Source organism: Oncorhynchus nerka, linkage group LG24 (assembly GCF_034236695.1).
Source record: "Oncorhynchus nerka isolate Pitt River linkage group LG24, Oner_Uvic_2.0, whole genome shotgun sequence".
In the NCBI taxonomy this organism is placed as follows: domain Eukaryota; kingdom Metazoa; phylum Chordata; class Actinopteri; order Salmoniformes; family Salmonidae; genus Oncorhynchus; species Oncorhynchus nerka.
In genome coordinates this window covers 86,177,760-86,195,724 of record NC_088419.1, presented here as the reverse complement: position 1 = coordinate 86,195,724, position 17,965 = coordinate 86,177,760, and the positions used below count along the sequence as shown (strand labels likewise).

At 47.4% G+C, this 17,965-nt stretch overlaps 1 protein-coding gene across 1 annotated transcript in view; it reads left to right on the top strand.

Annotated features, from left to right (window-relative positions):
- Window positions 1–17,965, top strand: part of mast2 (microtubule associated serine/threonine kinase 2) — a 345,729-nt gene that overhangs the window by 69,289 nt on the left and 258,475 nt on the right. Inside the window, 2 exon segments of the mRNA XM_065009240.1 lie at window positions 3,406–3,547; window positions 3,648–3,793. Coding sequence (XP_064865312.1) covers window positions 3,406–3,547; window positions 3,648–3,793 — 288 coding nt within the window.

Genomic DNA, 17,965 nt, shown 5'->3' with positions numbered 1-17,965 from the left:
GTGGATGAGAAGTATGCAAAAGTATTTGTGCTAAACCACAACGGGTGGCTGGTTGAATGAATTCAACTCTATCTGAAACTGCACTGTTCACAAATAAGCATTGAAATGCAGCAACATGCAGTTCGTAATGCCACCACTAGGCGTCAGCATCAGCATTTATCTTGAGTAGATTTACTAGTGTTTACAACAGCCAAAGATCAAGTAACTTTATGGCAGGGCTCTCCAACCATGTTCCTGGAGGTTTTCACTTAAACCGTTGTTGTAGCTGTCCTGATTAATCTTGTCAACCAGCTAATTATTAGAATCAGGTGTGCTAGGTTAGGATTGGAGTGAAAACCTACAGGACGGCAGCTCTCCAGGAACGGAGTTGTACTGCCCTGCTTTATGGCAACCTCGCAATGAGAGTATATTATGACAAGTACAAGCTAGCTGTTCATTACGACAATGTTTGCTGTTATTCAATAAAACATGGCTATGCATTTCAACTGCAAATGGCATGCCCTGATGACTGAAAACGTTTATGCAGGCAACTGCTTGCCGCACTGGTTTGAGTCACATGTTGTAATTTCACTAGCTCGCTAACATTAGCTATTTGTCTCGTCATGATTGCAAGCAACTGGCCTGAATGATAGATCTGCGCCAACTTTCTTGCTTTTTGAAGATAGCATATTTCGGAAAACTAACTAAATAAGCCCACCCTGAGGGGTGGTGGTCTGACACTCCAGATGTTTCTGGACCACTCCTCCTTACGATGCCAGGGGTTGGTCTGTTGGCTGGGGAGAGGAAGTGACCTCAGCCAAGCCAGGTTTCCACGGTGACGGATGTTTCCGAGGCCATCGAAGAAAAACAAATAGGCCTTACTCATCTAACTTGGCTGTATATCACATCCTCCATGTGCCTCTCTCTGGTGATCTCTGTTGGATTTGGTCTCAACAGACAAAATCAATATCTCATTTCAGGAACTGTCCACCCCTTTACAACTGATTTTAAAATCAGATGTCCTGTGTTTGTGCTTTAAACCCCTGTTTGATCAGTGTTTTATGGGATGTGTGTGTGTAGAGGCACTGTTAGCAGTGGCTCCAGTGTCTGTGTTTTTTCTGCACTCTATGGCCTTGCTGTGTCCAGGGGCCTCCAGGGGCCATTTACTGACTGACGGGTTTGGTTGGCCAAGGGCCTCCAGGGGCCATTTGCTGACTGGGGTTTGGTTGGCCAAGGGCCATTTACTGACTGGGGTTTGGTTGGCCAGGAGCCATTTGCTGACTGGGGTTTGGTTGGCCAAGGGCCGTTTACTGACTGGGGTTTGGTTGGCCAGGAGCCGTTTACTGACTGACTGGGGTTTGGTTGGCCAGGAGCCGTTTACTGACTGACTGGGGTTTGGTTGGCTTTGCGCTGGTGTTACTTCACTGTTGAATAGCTTCAGAGATGGATACTCACGTGGACTGGGACAGCTTACTTTACTGGTTGGGATTGGAGCTAATTGTTTTAATAGGCCTGTCTTTTGTTCTCTTCTTCCTCTCCTTTCCCTCCCCGTCTCTCCTACTCTCTCTCCTTTCCCTCCCTCTCTCTCCTACTCTCTCTCCTTTCCCTCCCCCTCCCTCTCTCTCCTACTCTCTCTCCTTTCCCTCCCAATCCCTCTCTCTCCTACTCTCTCTCCTTTTCCTCCCAATCCCTCTCTCTCCTACTCTCTCCTTTTCCTCCCAATCCCTCTCTCTCCTACTCTCTCTCCTTTTCCTCCCAATCACTCTCTCTCCTACTCTCTCTCTCCTTTTCCTCCCAATCCCTCTCTCTCCTACTCTCTCTCCTTTTCCTCCCAATCCCTCTCTCTCCTTTCCCTCCCCAATCCCTCTCTCTCCCTCCTTTTCTCCCAATCCCTTTTCCTCCTAATCCCTCTCTCTCCTTTTCCTCCCAATCCCTCTCTCTCCTTTTCCTCCCAATCCCTCTCTCTCCTACTCTCTCTCCTTTTCCTCCCAATCCCTCTCTCCTACTCTCTCTCCTTTCCCTCCCAATCCCTCTCTCTCCTACTCTCTCTCCTTTCCCTCCCCATTATACTCTCTCTCCTACTCTCTCTCCTTTCCCTCCCCATTATACTCTCTCTCCTACTCTCTCTCCTTTCCCTCCCAATCCCTCTCTCTCCTACTCTCTCCTTTCCCTCCCAATCCCTCTCTCTCCTACTCTCTCTCCTTTCCCTCCCTCTCTCTCCTACTCTCTCTCTTTTCCCTCCCAATACCTCTCTCTCCTACTCTCTCCTTTTCCTCCCAATCCCTCTCTCTCCTACTCTCGCTCCTTTTCCTCCCAATCCCTCTCTCTCCTACTCTCTCTCCTTTTCCTCCCAATCCCTCTCTCCTACTCTCTCTCCTTTCCCTCCCCGTCTCTCCTACTCTCTCTCCTTTTCCTCCCAATCCCTCTCTCTCCTACTCTCTCTCCTTTTCCTCCCAATCCCCCTCTCCTACTCTCTCTCCTTTTCCTCCCAATCCCTCTCTCTCCTACTCTCTCCTTTCCCTCCCCATTATACTCTCTCTCCTACTCTCTCTCCTTTCCCTCCCAATCCCTCTCTCTCCTACTCTCTCATTACCCTCCCAATCCCTCTCTCTCCTACTCTCTCATTACCCTCCCAATCCCTCTCTCTCCTACTCTCTCTCCTTTCCCTCCCAATCCCTCTCTCTCCTACTCTCTCTCCTTTCCCTCCCCATTATACTCTCTCTCCTACTCTCTCTCCTTTCCCTCCCAATCCCTCTCTCTCCTACTCTCTCTCATTTCCCTCCCAATCCCTCTCTCTCCTACTCTCTCTCCTTTCCCTCCCAATCCCCCTCTCTCCTACTCTCTCTCCTTTCCCTCCCAATCCCTCTCTCTCCTACTCTCTCTCCTTTCCCTCCCAATCCCTCTCTCTCCTACTCTCTCTCCTTTCCCTCCCCATTATACTCTCTCCTACTCTCTCTCCTTTCCCTCCCCATTATACTCTCTCCTACTCTCTCTCCTTTCCCTCCCCATTATACTCTCTCCTACTCTCTCTCCTTTCCCTCCCCATTATACTCTCTCTCCTACTCTCTCTCCTTTCCCTCCCAATCCCTCTCTCTCCTACTCTCTCTCCTTTCCCTCCCCATTATACTCTCTCCTACTCTCTCTCCTTTCCCTCCCAATCCCTCTCTCTCCTTTCCCTCCCAATCCCTCTCTCTCCTACTCTCTCTCCTTTCCCTCCCAATCCCTCTCTCTCCTACTCTCTCCTTTCCCTCCCAATCCCTCTCTCTCCTACTCTCTCTCCTTTCCCTCCCAATCCCTCTCTCTCCTACGCTCTCTCCTTTCCTTCCCCGTCCCGCTCTCCCTCTCTCTTGCTCGTCTTTCCCTCTCTCTGCTCGTCTCTCCATCCTCCCTCTCTTCCCTTCCATCTCTCTCTCTCTCTCTCTGTAGAAGGAGTTTGCTGCGCCCCCTCCCCTGTTGTTCAGGAAGTTGAGTAACCCTGACCTGTCCCCCGCCGCCAATAAGACAAAACTACACCGACAGCTCAGCCAGGATGACGGCCACGCTCGCCGTAGCAGCATGGCTATGACCGGTGAGAGAGACACACAAACACACACACACACACACACACACACACACAACGCTGTTGTTCAGTATTTGAGCCTGGTTGTCTTATTCTTCCTCCCCCCTAGGTAAGCAGCTCCTGCCCCTGTCCAGCAGTTTGCAGGGTGGGGTGAGTCAGCTAGCCTGGCAGCCTCCTGGAGAACCCCCCAACAACCTGCTCCGCATGAGGAACCAGTCCCTGGGCCAGTCTGCACCATCACTCACTGCAGGACTGGTGTGTACTGCTACTGCACACACACATCAGACACACACACACAACAGACACACGCAGCAGACACACACACATCAGACACACACACAACAGACACACGCAGCAGACACACACACATCAGACACACACGCAGCAGACACACACACAACACACACACAACAGACACACACAACAGACACACGCAGCAGACACACACACAACACACACACAACAGACACACACAACAGACACACGCAGCAGACACACACACACACACACACACACACACACACACACACACACACACACACACACACACACACATCAGACATCACACACACACACATCAGACAGACACACATCAGACACACACACATCAGACACACACACATCAGACACACACACAACAGACACACAACACACACACATCAGACACACACACATCAGACACACACACAACACACACACAACAGACACACACAACAGACACACACGCACAACACACACACACACACACAACAGACACACACACACACACACAACAGACACACACACACAACACACACACACACACACACAACAGACACACACACAACAGACACACACACACACACACACACACACACACAACAGACACACACACAACAGACACACACACACAACAGACATACACACACATCACACACAACAGACACACACGCAGCAGACACACACACACACACACACACAACAGACACACAACAGACACACACAGCAGACACACACACACACAACAGACACACAACAGACACGCACAGCAGACACACACACAACAGACACACAACACACACAACAGACACACACACAACAGACACACGCAGCAGACACACACACACACACACACACACACACACACACACACACACACACACACACACACACACAACAGACACACGCAGCAGACACGCACACACAACAGACACACACACAACAGACACACACACACAACAGACACACACACACACAACAGACACACACGCAGCAGACATACACACAACAGACACACGCAGCAGACACACACACATCAGACACACACACACAACAGACACACAACAGACACACGCAGCAGACACACACACACACAACAGACACACACAACAGACACACGCAACAGACACACGCAACAGACACAACACATACACAAACTATATTCATTCCTAGAGACACACAGTGATGACTTACTGACTAAATTATTCCTTGTTTATCCCCCCGTCCCTATAAATCAATAAGGATGAAGCTTTGTATTAATCATCAGTATTTTCTAACCTATCCATTTGATTGCTCCATCTATGGTGGACAGCTCCATCCATCTAGCCAGGCAGTACACAGTGCTGTCCACTATTGCTCTTCTATGCAGGCAGGCAGGCAGACTGATGAGTCAGGCTGTCTGTATCCACCAGTCACAGGGCAGAGCTGGTTGCTCTGCCCTCACTGACACCCACTCAGCACACACACACACACCCACTGTCTGTCTGCCCATACACCACACTGAGAGCCACTCAGCACACACACACACCCACGGTCTGTCTGCCCATACACCACAATGACACCCACTCAGCACACACACACACCCACGGTCTGTCTGAACATACACCACACTGAGAGCCACACACTGTGTCTACCCCTACAGTTGTGTGTGTTGCATCCATAGACTGTATTGTTGTTACAAGCTATCGCAGAACTAGGGCGACACCTACTGGATGTGTATGGAAGTGCTGGTACATTACTGTACCTCCATAAAATACTGTCTTCGGGTGTTCAATGCACCAGTAGATGGCAGTATTATCAAATCTTGAGTTCTCAGCATTGGGTTGTGTTGGCACAGTATACAATCTATTACTGCATGTTGTTCTACACACTCACAGCTTGGTCTATAGCAAGCTGGTTCACAATAACATTACAGGGTGAATGAGAGGCCAGGGAAAGTTTTAGGTTTTTGTCAAAACAAGGAATTAAAATGTTAAGTAGCCAACGACCGTCCACGCAAATACCAACTAATGGTGTGTGTGATTGGTAATGACTCCGTCTGTGACAGTGATAACATGAGGAGTTGGCTTGTCACGTCTCACTGAGAAGCTGTTTATCAGATTAGTAAAACCGGTTCATTGTGGTTTGTGTGAATGACATAATAAGAGGCTTGTAAAAAATATATAATTTTTTTGAATGTATCCACAGCTATTGCTTCTACACCTGCATTGCTTGCTGTTTGGGGTTTTAGGCTGGGTTTCTGTACAGCACTTTGAGATATCAGCTGATGTACGAAGGGCTATATAAATACATTTGATTTGATTTGATTGACTCCGCTCCCCTTCTCTCCTGGTTTGACCCCGCTCCCCTTCTCTCCTGGTTTGACCCCGCTCCCCTTCTCTCCTGGTTTGACCCCGCTCCCTTTCTCTCCTGGTTTGACCCCGCTCCCTTTCTCTTCTGGTTTGACCCCGCTCCCTTTCTCTCCTGGTTTGACCCCGCTCCCCTTCTCTCCTGGTTTGACCCCGCTCCCTTTCTCTCCTGGTTTGACCCCGCTCCCTTTCTCTTCTGGTTTGACCCCGCTCCCCTTCTCTCCTGGTTTGACCCCGCTCCCCTGCTCTCCTGGTTTGACCCCGCTCCCGTCTCTCCTGGTTTGACCCCGCTTCCCTTCTCTCCTGGTTTGACCCCGCTCCCCTTCTCTCCTGGTTTGACCCCGCTCCCCTCTCTCCTGGTTTGACCCCGCTCCCCGTCTCTCCTGGTTTGACCCCGCTCCCCTTCTCTCCTGGTTTGACCCCGCTCCCTTTCTCTCCTGGTTTGACCCCGCTCCCCTTCTCTCCTGGTTTGACCCCGCTCCCCTTCTCTCCTGGTTTGACCCCGCTCCCCTTCTCTCCTGGTTTGACCCCTTCTCTCCTGGTTTGACCCCGCTCCCCTTCTCTCCTAGTTTGACCCCGCTCCCCTTCTCTCCTGGTTTGACCCCGCTCCCCTGCTCTCCTGGTTTGACCCGCTCCCCTTCTCTCCTGGTTTGAACCCGCTCCCTTTCTCTCCTGGTTTGACCCCGCTCCCCTTCTCTCCTGGTTTGACCCCGCTCCCCTTCTCTCCTGGTTTGACCCCGCTCCCTTTCTCTCCTGGTTTGACCCCGCTCCCTTTCTCTCCTGGTTTGACCCCGCTCCCTTTCTCTCCTGGTTTGACCCCGCTCCCTTTCTCTCCTGGTTTGACCCCGCTCCCTTTCTCTCCTGGTTTGACCCCGATCCCCTTTTCTCCTGGTTTGAACCCGATCCCCTTCTCTCCTGGTTTGACCCCGTTCCCCTTCTCTCCTGGTTTGACCCCGTTCCCCTTCTCTCCTGGTTTGACCCCGCTCCCCTTCTGTCCTGGTTTGACTCCGCGCCCCTTCTCTCCTGGTTTGACTCCGCTCCCCTTCTCTCCTGGTTTGACCCCGCTCCCCTCTCTCCTGGTTTGACCCCGCTCCCCTTCTCTCCTGGTTTGACCCCGCTCCCCTTCTCTCCTGGTTTGACCCCGCTCCCCTTCTCTCCTGGTTTGACCCCGATCCCCTTCTCTCCTGGTTTGACTCCGCTCCCCTTCTCTCCTGGTTTGACCCCGCTCCCCTTCTCTCCTGGTTTGACCCCGCTCCCCTTCTCTCCTGGTTTGACCCCGCTCCCCTTCTCTCCTGGTTTGACCCCGATCCCCTTCTCTCCTGGTTTGACTCCTCTCTCCTGGTTTGACCCCGCTCCCCTTCTCTCCTGGTTTGACCCCGCTCCCCTTCTCTCCTGGTTTGACCCCGCTCCCCTTCTCTCCTGGTTTGACTCCGCTCCCCTTCTCTCCTGGTTTGACCCCGCTCCCCTTCTCTCCTGGTTTGACCCCGCTCACCTTCTCTCCTGGTTTGACCCCGCTCCCCTTCTCTCCTGGTTTGACCCCGCTCCCCTTCTCTCCTGGTTTGACGCCGCTCCGCTTCTCACCTGGTTTGACCCCGCTCCCCTTCTCTCCTGGTTTGACCCCGCTCCCCTTCTCTCCTGGTTTGACCCCGCTCCCCTTCTCTCCTGGTTTGACCCCGCTCCCCTTCTCTCCTGGTTTGACTCCGCTCCGCTTCTCACCTGGTTTGACCCCGCTCCCCCTCTCTCCTGGTTTGACCCCGCTCCCCTTCTCTTCTCCTGGTTTATCTTCTAGCATAATTACAGCAGCTAGCTACAGAAACCTCTGTTAGATGAACTCCTCAGTAATAGGCTAGCCAGCTTCCAGTAAACAACCACTTTTATTTATCCTTTTCCTGTCTGTCTGTCTCTCTGTCTTGCTAAAGAGGAGTTTGAATCTGTTTTATATATTTGAATTACATTAGTTATTCAGTTTCAGTAAATATGCTTATTTGTGAAACACCTGAACCTATCTTCTCCTGTACTGTAGCTAATGGCTATGAGATCGATGCAACCTAAAGCCTGAATGGCCCATTTATATACTGTCAGCCTGAAGCCATAGTCACCTAAAGCCTGAATGGCCCATTTATATACTGTCAGCCTGAAGCCATAGTCACCTAAAGCCTGAATGGCCCATTTATATACTATCAGCCTGAAGTCATAGTCACCTAAAGCCTGAATGGCCCATTTATATACTGTCAGCCTGAAGTCATAGTCACCTAAAGCCTGAATGGCCCATTTTATATACTGTCAGCCTGAAGTCATAGTCACCTAAAGCCTGAATGGCCCATTTTAATATACTGTCAGCCTAAAGTCATAGTCACCTAAAGCCTGAATGGCCCATTTATATACTGTCAGCCTGAAGTCATAGTCACCTAAACCCTGAATGGCCCATTTTAATATACTGTCAGACTGAAGCCATAGTCACCTAAAGCCTGAATGGCCCATTTTAATATACTGTCAGCCTGAAGCCATTGCTCAATATGGTATGTTGGTGTCTTCCTTATGTATGAATTGGCAGCCTGCTGTATTGGCTGGTGTAACATGAATTGGCAGCCTGCTGTATTGGCTGGTGTAACATGAATTGGCAGCCTGCTGTATTGGCTGGTGTAACATGAATTGGCAGCCTGCTGTATTGGCTGGTGTAACATGAATTGGCAGCCTGCTGTATTGGCTGGTGTAACATGAATTGGCAGCCTGCTGTATTGGCTGGTGTAACATGAATTGGCAGCCGGCTGTATTGGCTGGTGTAACATGAATTGGCAGCCTGCTGTATTGGCTGGTGTAACATGAATTGGCAGCCTGCTGTATTGGCTGGTGTAACATGAATTGGCAGCCGGCTCTATTGGCTGGTGTAACATGAATTGGCAGCCTGCTGAATTGGCTGGTGTAACATGAATTGGCAGCCGGCTGTATTGGCTGGTGTAACATGAATTGGCAGCCTGCTGTGTTTGCTGGTGTAACATGAATTGGCAGCCTGCTGTATTGGCTGGTGTAACATGAATTGGCAGCCGGCTGTGTTGGCTGGTGTAACAGCCGTGTTGTATCATGACACACATTAACACAGTTCACATGACAGGTGTTTCTGTCTTCACTGGTTTGGTCAGGTGATCGTTGAGTTGAATACACTCTCATACAGTACAGAGTCCTGATGAGTGGAGATGGAGGCTCTGTAGTCTGGTCTCTGGTCTGGTCTGCACTCTTCAGGGATACAACCCTGGATAGCCAGATGGTGTTTACCTCCAGGCTAGTGTGTGTGTGTGTATTTGTGTGTGTTTTCATGAAAAATACACAATATTTTACCTATAATTCCTAGAAAATGACCTGGTAACCAATCAGAGTGCCAGGTGGCTAGAGAGTGGTCTAGAGGCCTTGTCCCCAGAGAGAGCAGCACCTGGACAGGAGGAGGGTAACACTCGCACACTCACTGATTCTTAGGAGATTTCTCATTGGTTTTAAAGTTTTTCTCTGGCACCCATCAGAACGTCTAAGCTTCAGCACACGTCACCATGCAAGGCAGGACATGTTGACAGCATCCCTTATAGACGAGTAGGTGAATGACTGAAATCCAGCGAGGCTATTTGTTTCAGTGGACACTGTTTACAGCACGGTCCACACGTGCTCATTCTGTTGACTCAACACCCAGCAGCTTCCAAGTCGAGCTTAGTTTCTGTTTCCTCAGTTTAAGATGTGGGTATAATATCAGCTGAATAATGTTAGGTTGATGAGTTAGTGAGTGTAAGCCCAGACATTAACGCAGTGACATGCTATTTGCATTTGTATAAAAGGGAAAGGCTTAGCTGAAATGGGAGCTAGGGGCTCTTTAATCTCTCCCCAGCTTCATCATTAAAACACACTCAGTCTGCCACAGGAGACGAGCAGAGCTTTTGAAACGTGAGATCAGAATTCAAACATGGGAAAAAAACCAGTCTGTCTGCCTTATTGTCATCGTTTTACTCACTCGGAAATGACCATTTCCTTTTCACTGTCAGACTTAAATAACTCTTGTGTCCTCTTTGGTTTGCCAAGATGGGAAAGGTCAAGTGCCTTAACATGGGAAGGCTGTTTTCCTTTGTGAGGCGTAGGACCACTTTAAAGACCTCTGGATGAATAGTAGAGACGGATATTAACATCATCCTGCCATGGCTGAAACACACTCTGGAGGATTGCGCTGGGCTGTCTGTGTGGGCTTGTCTGTCACCTCACTAAGGCTGTCTGTCACCTCACTAAGGCTGTCTGTCACCTCACTAAGGTTGTCTGTCACCTCACTAAGGCTGTCTGTCACCTCACTAAGGCTGTCTGTCACCTCACTGTGTAAAAGTACTTGGCGAGTAAAGGTGATTCTGAATGAACACACACACACACAGACACACACACACACACACACACACACACACACACACACACACACACACACACACACACACACACACACACACACACAGAGAAATTGGTCAAGGGCAGATCTCTGTATTGTATTTGTAAAATGACACCCCTAAAGAAAAAAACATATTTTCATCACAAGTTCAAATGCTAGTCTATTCAAGCAAGATCAATTACAGACTTACATAAAGGACAATTATTTCACTCAGACTTACATAAAGGACAATTATTTTACTCAGACTTACATAAAGGACAACTTATTTCACTCAGACTTACATAAAGGACAATTATTTCACTCAGACTTACATAAAGGACAATTATTTTACTCAGACTTACATAAAGGACAATTATTTTACTCAGACTTACGTAAAGGACAATTATTTTACTCAGACTTACATAAAGGACAATTATTTTACTCAGACTTACATAAAGGACAATTATTTTACTCAGACTTACATAAAGGACAATTATTTTACTCAGACTTACATAAAGGACAACTTATTTCACTCAGACTCAAACCTTTGAGGAGTTCATGACTACTTCTACCAGAATGAGCCGACGGTGCTGATGATGCAGTGTGTGAAATATACATGAGACCATGATGAATAATTACTGTGAATATGAGCCTAAACGGACATGTCTCCCAGTCCTAGGACAGAGTGATACCACTGAACATGGTAGACAACATCATGGCACGTCAGACCTGTCTGTGTCTCCTCTTGTCTGTCTAGGTCTGTAGGGTTTGTTTCAACGTTAGACTGTCTGTGTGTCTCCTCTTGTCTGTCTAGGTCTGTAGGGTTTGTTTCAACGTTAGACTGTCTGTGTGTCTCCTCTTGTCTGTCTAGGTCTGTAGGGTTTGTTTCAACGTTAGACTGTCTGTGTGTCTCCTCTTGTCTGTCTAGGTCTGTAGGGTTTGTTTCAACGTTAGACTGTCTGTGTGTCTCCTCTTGTCTGTCTAGGTCTGTAGGGTTTGTTTCAACGTTAGACTGTCTGTGTGTCTCCTCTTGTCTGTCTAGGTCTGTAGGGTTTGTTTCAACGTTAGACTGTCTGTGTGTCTCCTCTTGTCTGTCTAGGTCTGTAGGGTTTGTTTCCACGTTAGACTGTCTGTGTGTCTCCTCTTGTCTGTCTAGGTCTGTTGGGTTTGTTTCAACGTTAGACTGTCTGTGTGTCTCCTCTTGTCTGTCTAGGTCTGTTGGGTTTGTTTCAACGTTAGACTGTCTGTGTGTCTCCTCTTGTCTGTCTAGGTCTGTAGGGTTTGTTTCAACGTTAGACTGTCTGTGTGTCTCCTCTTGTCTGTCTAGGTCTGTAGGGTTTGTTTCAACGTTAGACTGTCTGTGTGTCTCCTCTTGTCTGTCTAGGTCTGTTGGGTTTGTTTCCACGTTAGACTGTCTGTCTGTCTAGTCTCCTCTTCTGTGTGTCTCCTCTTGTCTGTCTAGGTCTGTAGGGTTTGTTTCAACGTTAGACTGTCTGTGTGTCTCCTCTTGTCTGTCTAGGTCTGTAGGGTTTGTTTCAACGTTAGACTGTCTGTGTGTCTCCTCTTGTCTGTCTAGGTCTGTAGGGTTTGTTTCAACGTTAGACTGTCTGTGTGTCTCCTCTTGTCTGTCTAGGTCTGCAGGGTTTGTTTCAACGTTAGACTGTCTGTGTGTCTCCTCTTGTCTGTCTAGGTCTGTAGGGTTTGTTTCCACGTTAGACTGTCTGTGTGTCTCCTCTTGTCTGTCTAGGTCTGTAGGGTTTGTTTCAACGTTAGACTGTCTGTGTGTCTCCTCTTGTCTGTCTAGGTCTGTTGGGTTTGTTTCCACGTTAGACTGTCTGTGTGTCTCCTCTTGTCTGTCTAGGTCTGTAGGGTTTGTTTCCACGTTAGACTGTCTGTGTGTCTCCTCTTGTCTGTCTAGGTCTGTTGGGTTTGTTTCCACGTTAGACTGTCTGTGTGTCTCCTCTTGTCTGTCTAGGTCTGTAGGGTTTGTTTCAACGTTAGACTGTCTGTGTGTCTCCTCTTGTCTGTCTAGGTCTGTAGGGTTTGTTTCAACGTTAGACTGTCTGTGTGTCTCCTCTTGTCTGTCTAGGTCTGTTGGGTTTGTTTCCACGTTAGACTGTCTGTGTGTCTCCTCTTGTCTGTCTAGGTCTGTAGGGTTTGTTTCCACGTTAGACTGTCTGTGTGTCTCCTCTTGTCTGTCTAGGTCTGTAGGGTTTGTTTCAACGTTAGACTGTCTGTGGTTGTCTTTGTGTCTGCTGCTCTGCCTCTCTGTGTGTAGCAGTGACTGTTGTGTCCCTTTTGGGACTTGCCAGAGGGCCCTGTTTGTTTGAGTCGGTCTGTCAGATGAAAACAGGCCTTTCCTTCTCCAACCTCAGCACTAAATAGCCTGGCTGGCCAAAGTCTGCTGAAGGGGAGTGATGACTCACGCTTCCCTGGAGGTTGCAGTGCCCGCTCACAAGAAAAGAGATGTGAATGGAGTGAGATGGAGGGAAAAACATTTCTTCTCCTTTCTGCATCTCTTTCTGTCTGTTCAATTCTCCTTGTCTTCTGGTTGTCAAGTTTGTAATTCATAGCCAAAGGAGGAAAGCATGTACCTGTGGTCACCTGGTGGAAGAGAGGGGGTGAAGATGGCTGCTTTCAGCCCAGATAGATGACCACGGTGCTGTTCAGTGGATACAGGGATTCCTGTGTCTTAGTCCGGCCCCCCTGAATGCTAAGCTAGCCATCGTTGTTGGTCAGTTAAGTGACGTGGGTCAGTGAACAGGCTGGCTTTGCACGTATTGGCGTGGGAAGTGTGTTCTTCATTGCGGCAGTGTCCTAGCTAGCTGCAGCATATCCTCTTATGTAATCTACTGCAGGAAGGAACAGAGAGATGGTAGGCTTTACAGCAGAGAGAGGGCCTGCCATGCATGCCAAGATGGCATACCTTATCTCCTGGGGATGGGGTAAAAATCCATAGTTATATTTCTGGATATTATTTATTGCAATATTAATTTTGCGCCAGGTTGCTGTACCCTGCACCAAAACACCAGTGTTTTTCCTTAATAGCTTGTTCTCCATCTTAAAACTTAAATAGGGAGCCAGTTTGTTTTCAGCACATTTTTATTTCCATGACAGATCAACACTTGTTTTCTCATGGCTCTCTTTTATCCCTCTAAAGCAGACATATAATGAGCAAAATGTTTGGAACATCAAATCGCAATAAAATCTCAGTATTGAATCGCAACATAATTGTGAGAATCGGCGTACATATTGTATCTGCACCTCAGGATTGTATATTGTATCTGCACCTCAGTATTGGATCATGAGGTCCAATTCCCGTCCCTATTATCGCCCCACAGAGAATCTTTCAAGTCACAGTAGGACAGAGATCTAATCTGTGTTTTCATTGTGGAATGAAAGCAGGAGAATCATGTTCCAGAACCACTGATTTTAATATGATGAATGGTTTATTTATATTATGTAATGGTTGTTTCATGTTTTCAAATTGTATTAAGTCACTTTTTAAGGTATTTACTGTGGTGTGGCTCTTGGTCTTCTCAGGGCTGTTTGGTCTTCTCAGGGCTGTTTGGTCTTCTCAGGGCTGTTTGGTCTTCTCAGGCCTGTTTGGTCTTCTCAGGGCTATTTGGTCTTCTCAGGGCTGTTTGGTCTTCTCAGGTCTGTTTGGTCTTCTCAGGGCTGTTTGGTCTTCTCAGGGCTATTTGGTATTCTCAGGGCTATTTGGTCTTCTCAGGGCTATTTGGTCTTCTCAGGGCTGTTTGGTCTTCTCAGGGCTGTTTGGTCTTCTCAGGGCTGTTTGGTCTTCTCAGGTCTGTTTGGTCTTCTCAGGTCTGTTTGGTCTTCTCGGGGCTGTTTGGTCTTCTCGGGGCTGTTTGGTCTTCTCGGGTCTGTTTGGTCTTCTCGGGGCTGTTTGGTCTTCTCGGGTCTGTTTGGTCTTCTCGGGTCTGTTTGGTCTTCTCGGGTCTGTTTGGTCTTCTCGGGTCTGTTTGGTCTTCTCGGGGCTGTTTGGTCTTCGGGGCTGTTTGGTCTTCTCGGGGCTGTGTTTGGTCTTCTCGGGGCTGTGTTTGGTCTTCTCGGGGCTGTTTGGTCTTCTCGGGTCTGTTTGGTCTTCTCAGGTCTGTTTGGTCTTCTCAGGGCTGTTTGGTCTTCTCAGCGCTGTTTGGTCTTCTCAGGGCTGTATGGTCTTCTCAGGGTTCATGACTGCGATCAAAACACTCACATTTGCGACTCTTTGACTTGGCAGTGCGACAACCAGCATTTATTGGTCGCTAGGTTACCAGTGAAAGAAAATGTAGCTGGTCAGGTTAGTTTTGGGTTCACAATTTACATGTTTTATTTTATTATCATGATTTATTCAAACAGCAATGGGTTTGCAGAAAACAACAACAACAAAAAACAAGTGAAGTTTTGGTTGAATCTTGGAGATCGCGGGCCATTTGTTTTGCAAACTCTGTCATCACATGTAGCCTACACTGTATATTGTACAGTACAAAACACTACTAGCAGGTCTCTTGCTAGGTTCCCAATTCGTATATATTTTTTTATTTAACTAGGCAAGTCAGTTAAGAACAAATTCTTATTTACATTGATGGCCCACCCCGGCCAAACCCTAACCCGGACGACGCTGGGCCAATTGTGAGCCGCCCTATGAGACTCCCAATCACGGCCGGTTGTGATACAGCCTGGAATCGAACCAGGGTCTGCAGTGCCTTAGACCGCTGCGCCACTCAGGAGAGAATTGAAGGGAAGCTACACTCTCCAAAATATATTTTGGGGATCGTTCTCAGACTTCAAATGTGTTCTCATGTGGTTTAAGCATCATTGTGGACTTAGAACGTACATTTTTGTAGTTTTTCTACATTAAAAAAGTGTGATTTGTTAGTGAAAACCTGGAAAACAGAAGCAGGAGTACGGAATTGACCAAAACTTAAAACTGATTTTATAAAAATATATATAAATAAATGTGGAACTCAGTCAGGGTCTCAACTTTCTTTTGTGAGGTAGAATACGAAGGTACAATTTTTAAATTTGGTTGTGCATTAACAGTTTTTCCTCTTGTTTCTCTCTCACTGATATTCACTCAATTAGCCCATGTCAGCTAAAATGTTATTTGATGTGGCCATCTATCAAGGTCAAATTAGAGCCTGATGGGCCCCATTTTGATTTTGTTAGGCTCACTCCGATATCATATTAAAAACGTCACACTTTTGTTTCCGCCCCATGGCAAAAATGAACTTTAAAACTTAAAAATGTTTTCTCTGGGGGGGGCCCCCCCTCATGATCAGTTCAAAAAAAATTGTGGCCCCACCCCGACCAAAGTTGCCCATCCCTGCTGTAGGTAGACAGTGGAAGCCAAACCATCCACGTGTCATCACGCTAGTGTTATTACTAGATGGGTGTGCCATCTGCCATATGGAACCCTATCTGGTTCTGTTTAGAATGTTCAGCACTTTTCTCAGTCCAGTTCTTTCTCTTCCTCTGAGATCTCAGTGGGAGTTTAGAGGCTCTGTAAGAGAATGCGCCATGTAACTTCATCATCCACAGATACAGTTGACTAAGGAAAACGTTTCTGTCCGCCTAGCCCTTTCAGTGCTCTGTGTATGATTAAGTCTACAGTAACGCACACGTTCTCTCTGAGACTTTAAATGATAATATCACTGATGATCTAGGAGGTCGTGACTCTCACACGGCACTTGATCTTATGATTGTCATCCATGTGTTAACCCATACCACTATAGCATGGCCACAGTGTGTGAAAGTCCCTCTACCCTGACCTTCACACCAAAGATGAACATCATTATGTGTCATCAATGAAAATGGTGGCTATTTGAAGAATCTGTTTAACCCTTTATTGGTTACTACATGATTCCATATGTGTTATTTCATAGTGTTGATGTCTTCACTATTATTCTACAATGTAGAAAATAGTAAAAAGTAAGAAAAATCCTTGAATGAGTAGGTGTTGTAAAACCTTTGACTGGTACTGTATGTAGACAACTCGGGACATTCCCATGGATTGCTTAGATTGTTTTCATCACTTAGACATTCCATTCATTCCCTGTTTCTTTTTAAATCCTGAGTGGACATCACAACCCATTTCACAACCTACTTTCACAGCCACTTTAAGATCACCAGCCAGAGCTGCAGTGCAGAGCGTTAGTGGCATCCAATGAGTTTGTGGTCAAAAGTAGTACACTATATAGGCTCTGGTCTAATATAGTGCACTATATAGGGAATAGGGTACCATTTGGGATGCAGAGCAAGTCCCTGCTTTGGTGTTAAAGTCAAGGGGAGATGGTCAGGTTATATCTAATGGAATTAGTCCTTCCTTCCTCAGTGTCCTTGTTTTGACCGGAGACCCAGCATGAGATGCAGCATATCGAGCCGAGAGGAGCAATCTGATAGTTGATGGGGTAAACTAACTCCCATCTGTCAGCTTTTCACAGGAGAACCCCGACACCGGGGATTTTGAGATGAGGGCCAGTGTAAAGAATTGATGTTGTCTCTGTGAATGATTTCTGTAAGACAATCCCTTGTTTAGTCTTTAATATTTTGAGACTAGCTTATTTGGTCAATCCATTTGGTTGAGTGGATTTTGAACTGTTTTCTTAAGTGAGATCCCCTGACAGTCTCCTCTCTCCATCTCCTCTCTCTCCTTTCCTCTCCTCTGAGAGAGCAGACCGACGGAGAGGGTTAGAGAGAGGGCAGCTTCTCCTGCCCTCCGAGCTTCTCTCTTTCTCCTTCCACCGCCCGCCCTTCTCCCCTGCGTGAGTTTGTTATTAAACCCAGAACAGATAAATATATTCATTCTGTCCATCACCTCTCCCCATTCCTGCATATTTTGAACTATATTATGGCGAGACTCTCCAGCCGAGTCCTTGAGAATCAGTCTACGTCCCAAATGGTAACCTGTTCCCCTACATAGTGTACTACATTTGAACTTGGCCCATAGGGCTCTGGTCAAAAGTAGTGCACTATATAGGGAATAGGGTGCCGTTTTGGACGCACACTCTGTCTCCTGAGGTGATATATTAGATCTCGCTGGTGAAAATCAAAACAGTGTCTGTAACACCTCAGACTCCACAGGTGTGATACGAGACTAAACAACCAGACACGATCTCCTGATCTCCAGAGTCAAACAACAGCAGCATACAGGCCATTCTTTTCACCACAGAGAACAAAAGGCCTTGTTTGTACTTGAGACAAAGATAACTTGGTATGTTTGTGTGTCATCATGCCAGTTCTTAATTAGATTCACTATGCGTTGCCGTTTGTCATCTCTGTCCTGATAACTTCAGAATATTTGTCTCTCCTCATTTGTCTGAGATGTGACCTTTTAGAATATTTCTCAGGGTGGCAGAACTCAAACTCTAATTGGTTGAAATGTGAGTGTTCTGTGAACCGAGGCCCTGGGCTGCGGGTCAGCCATAA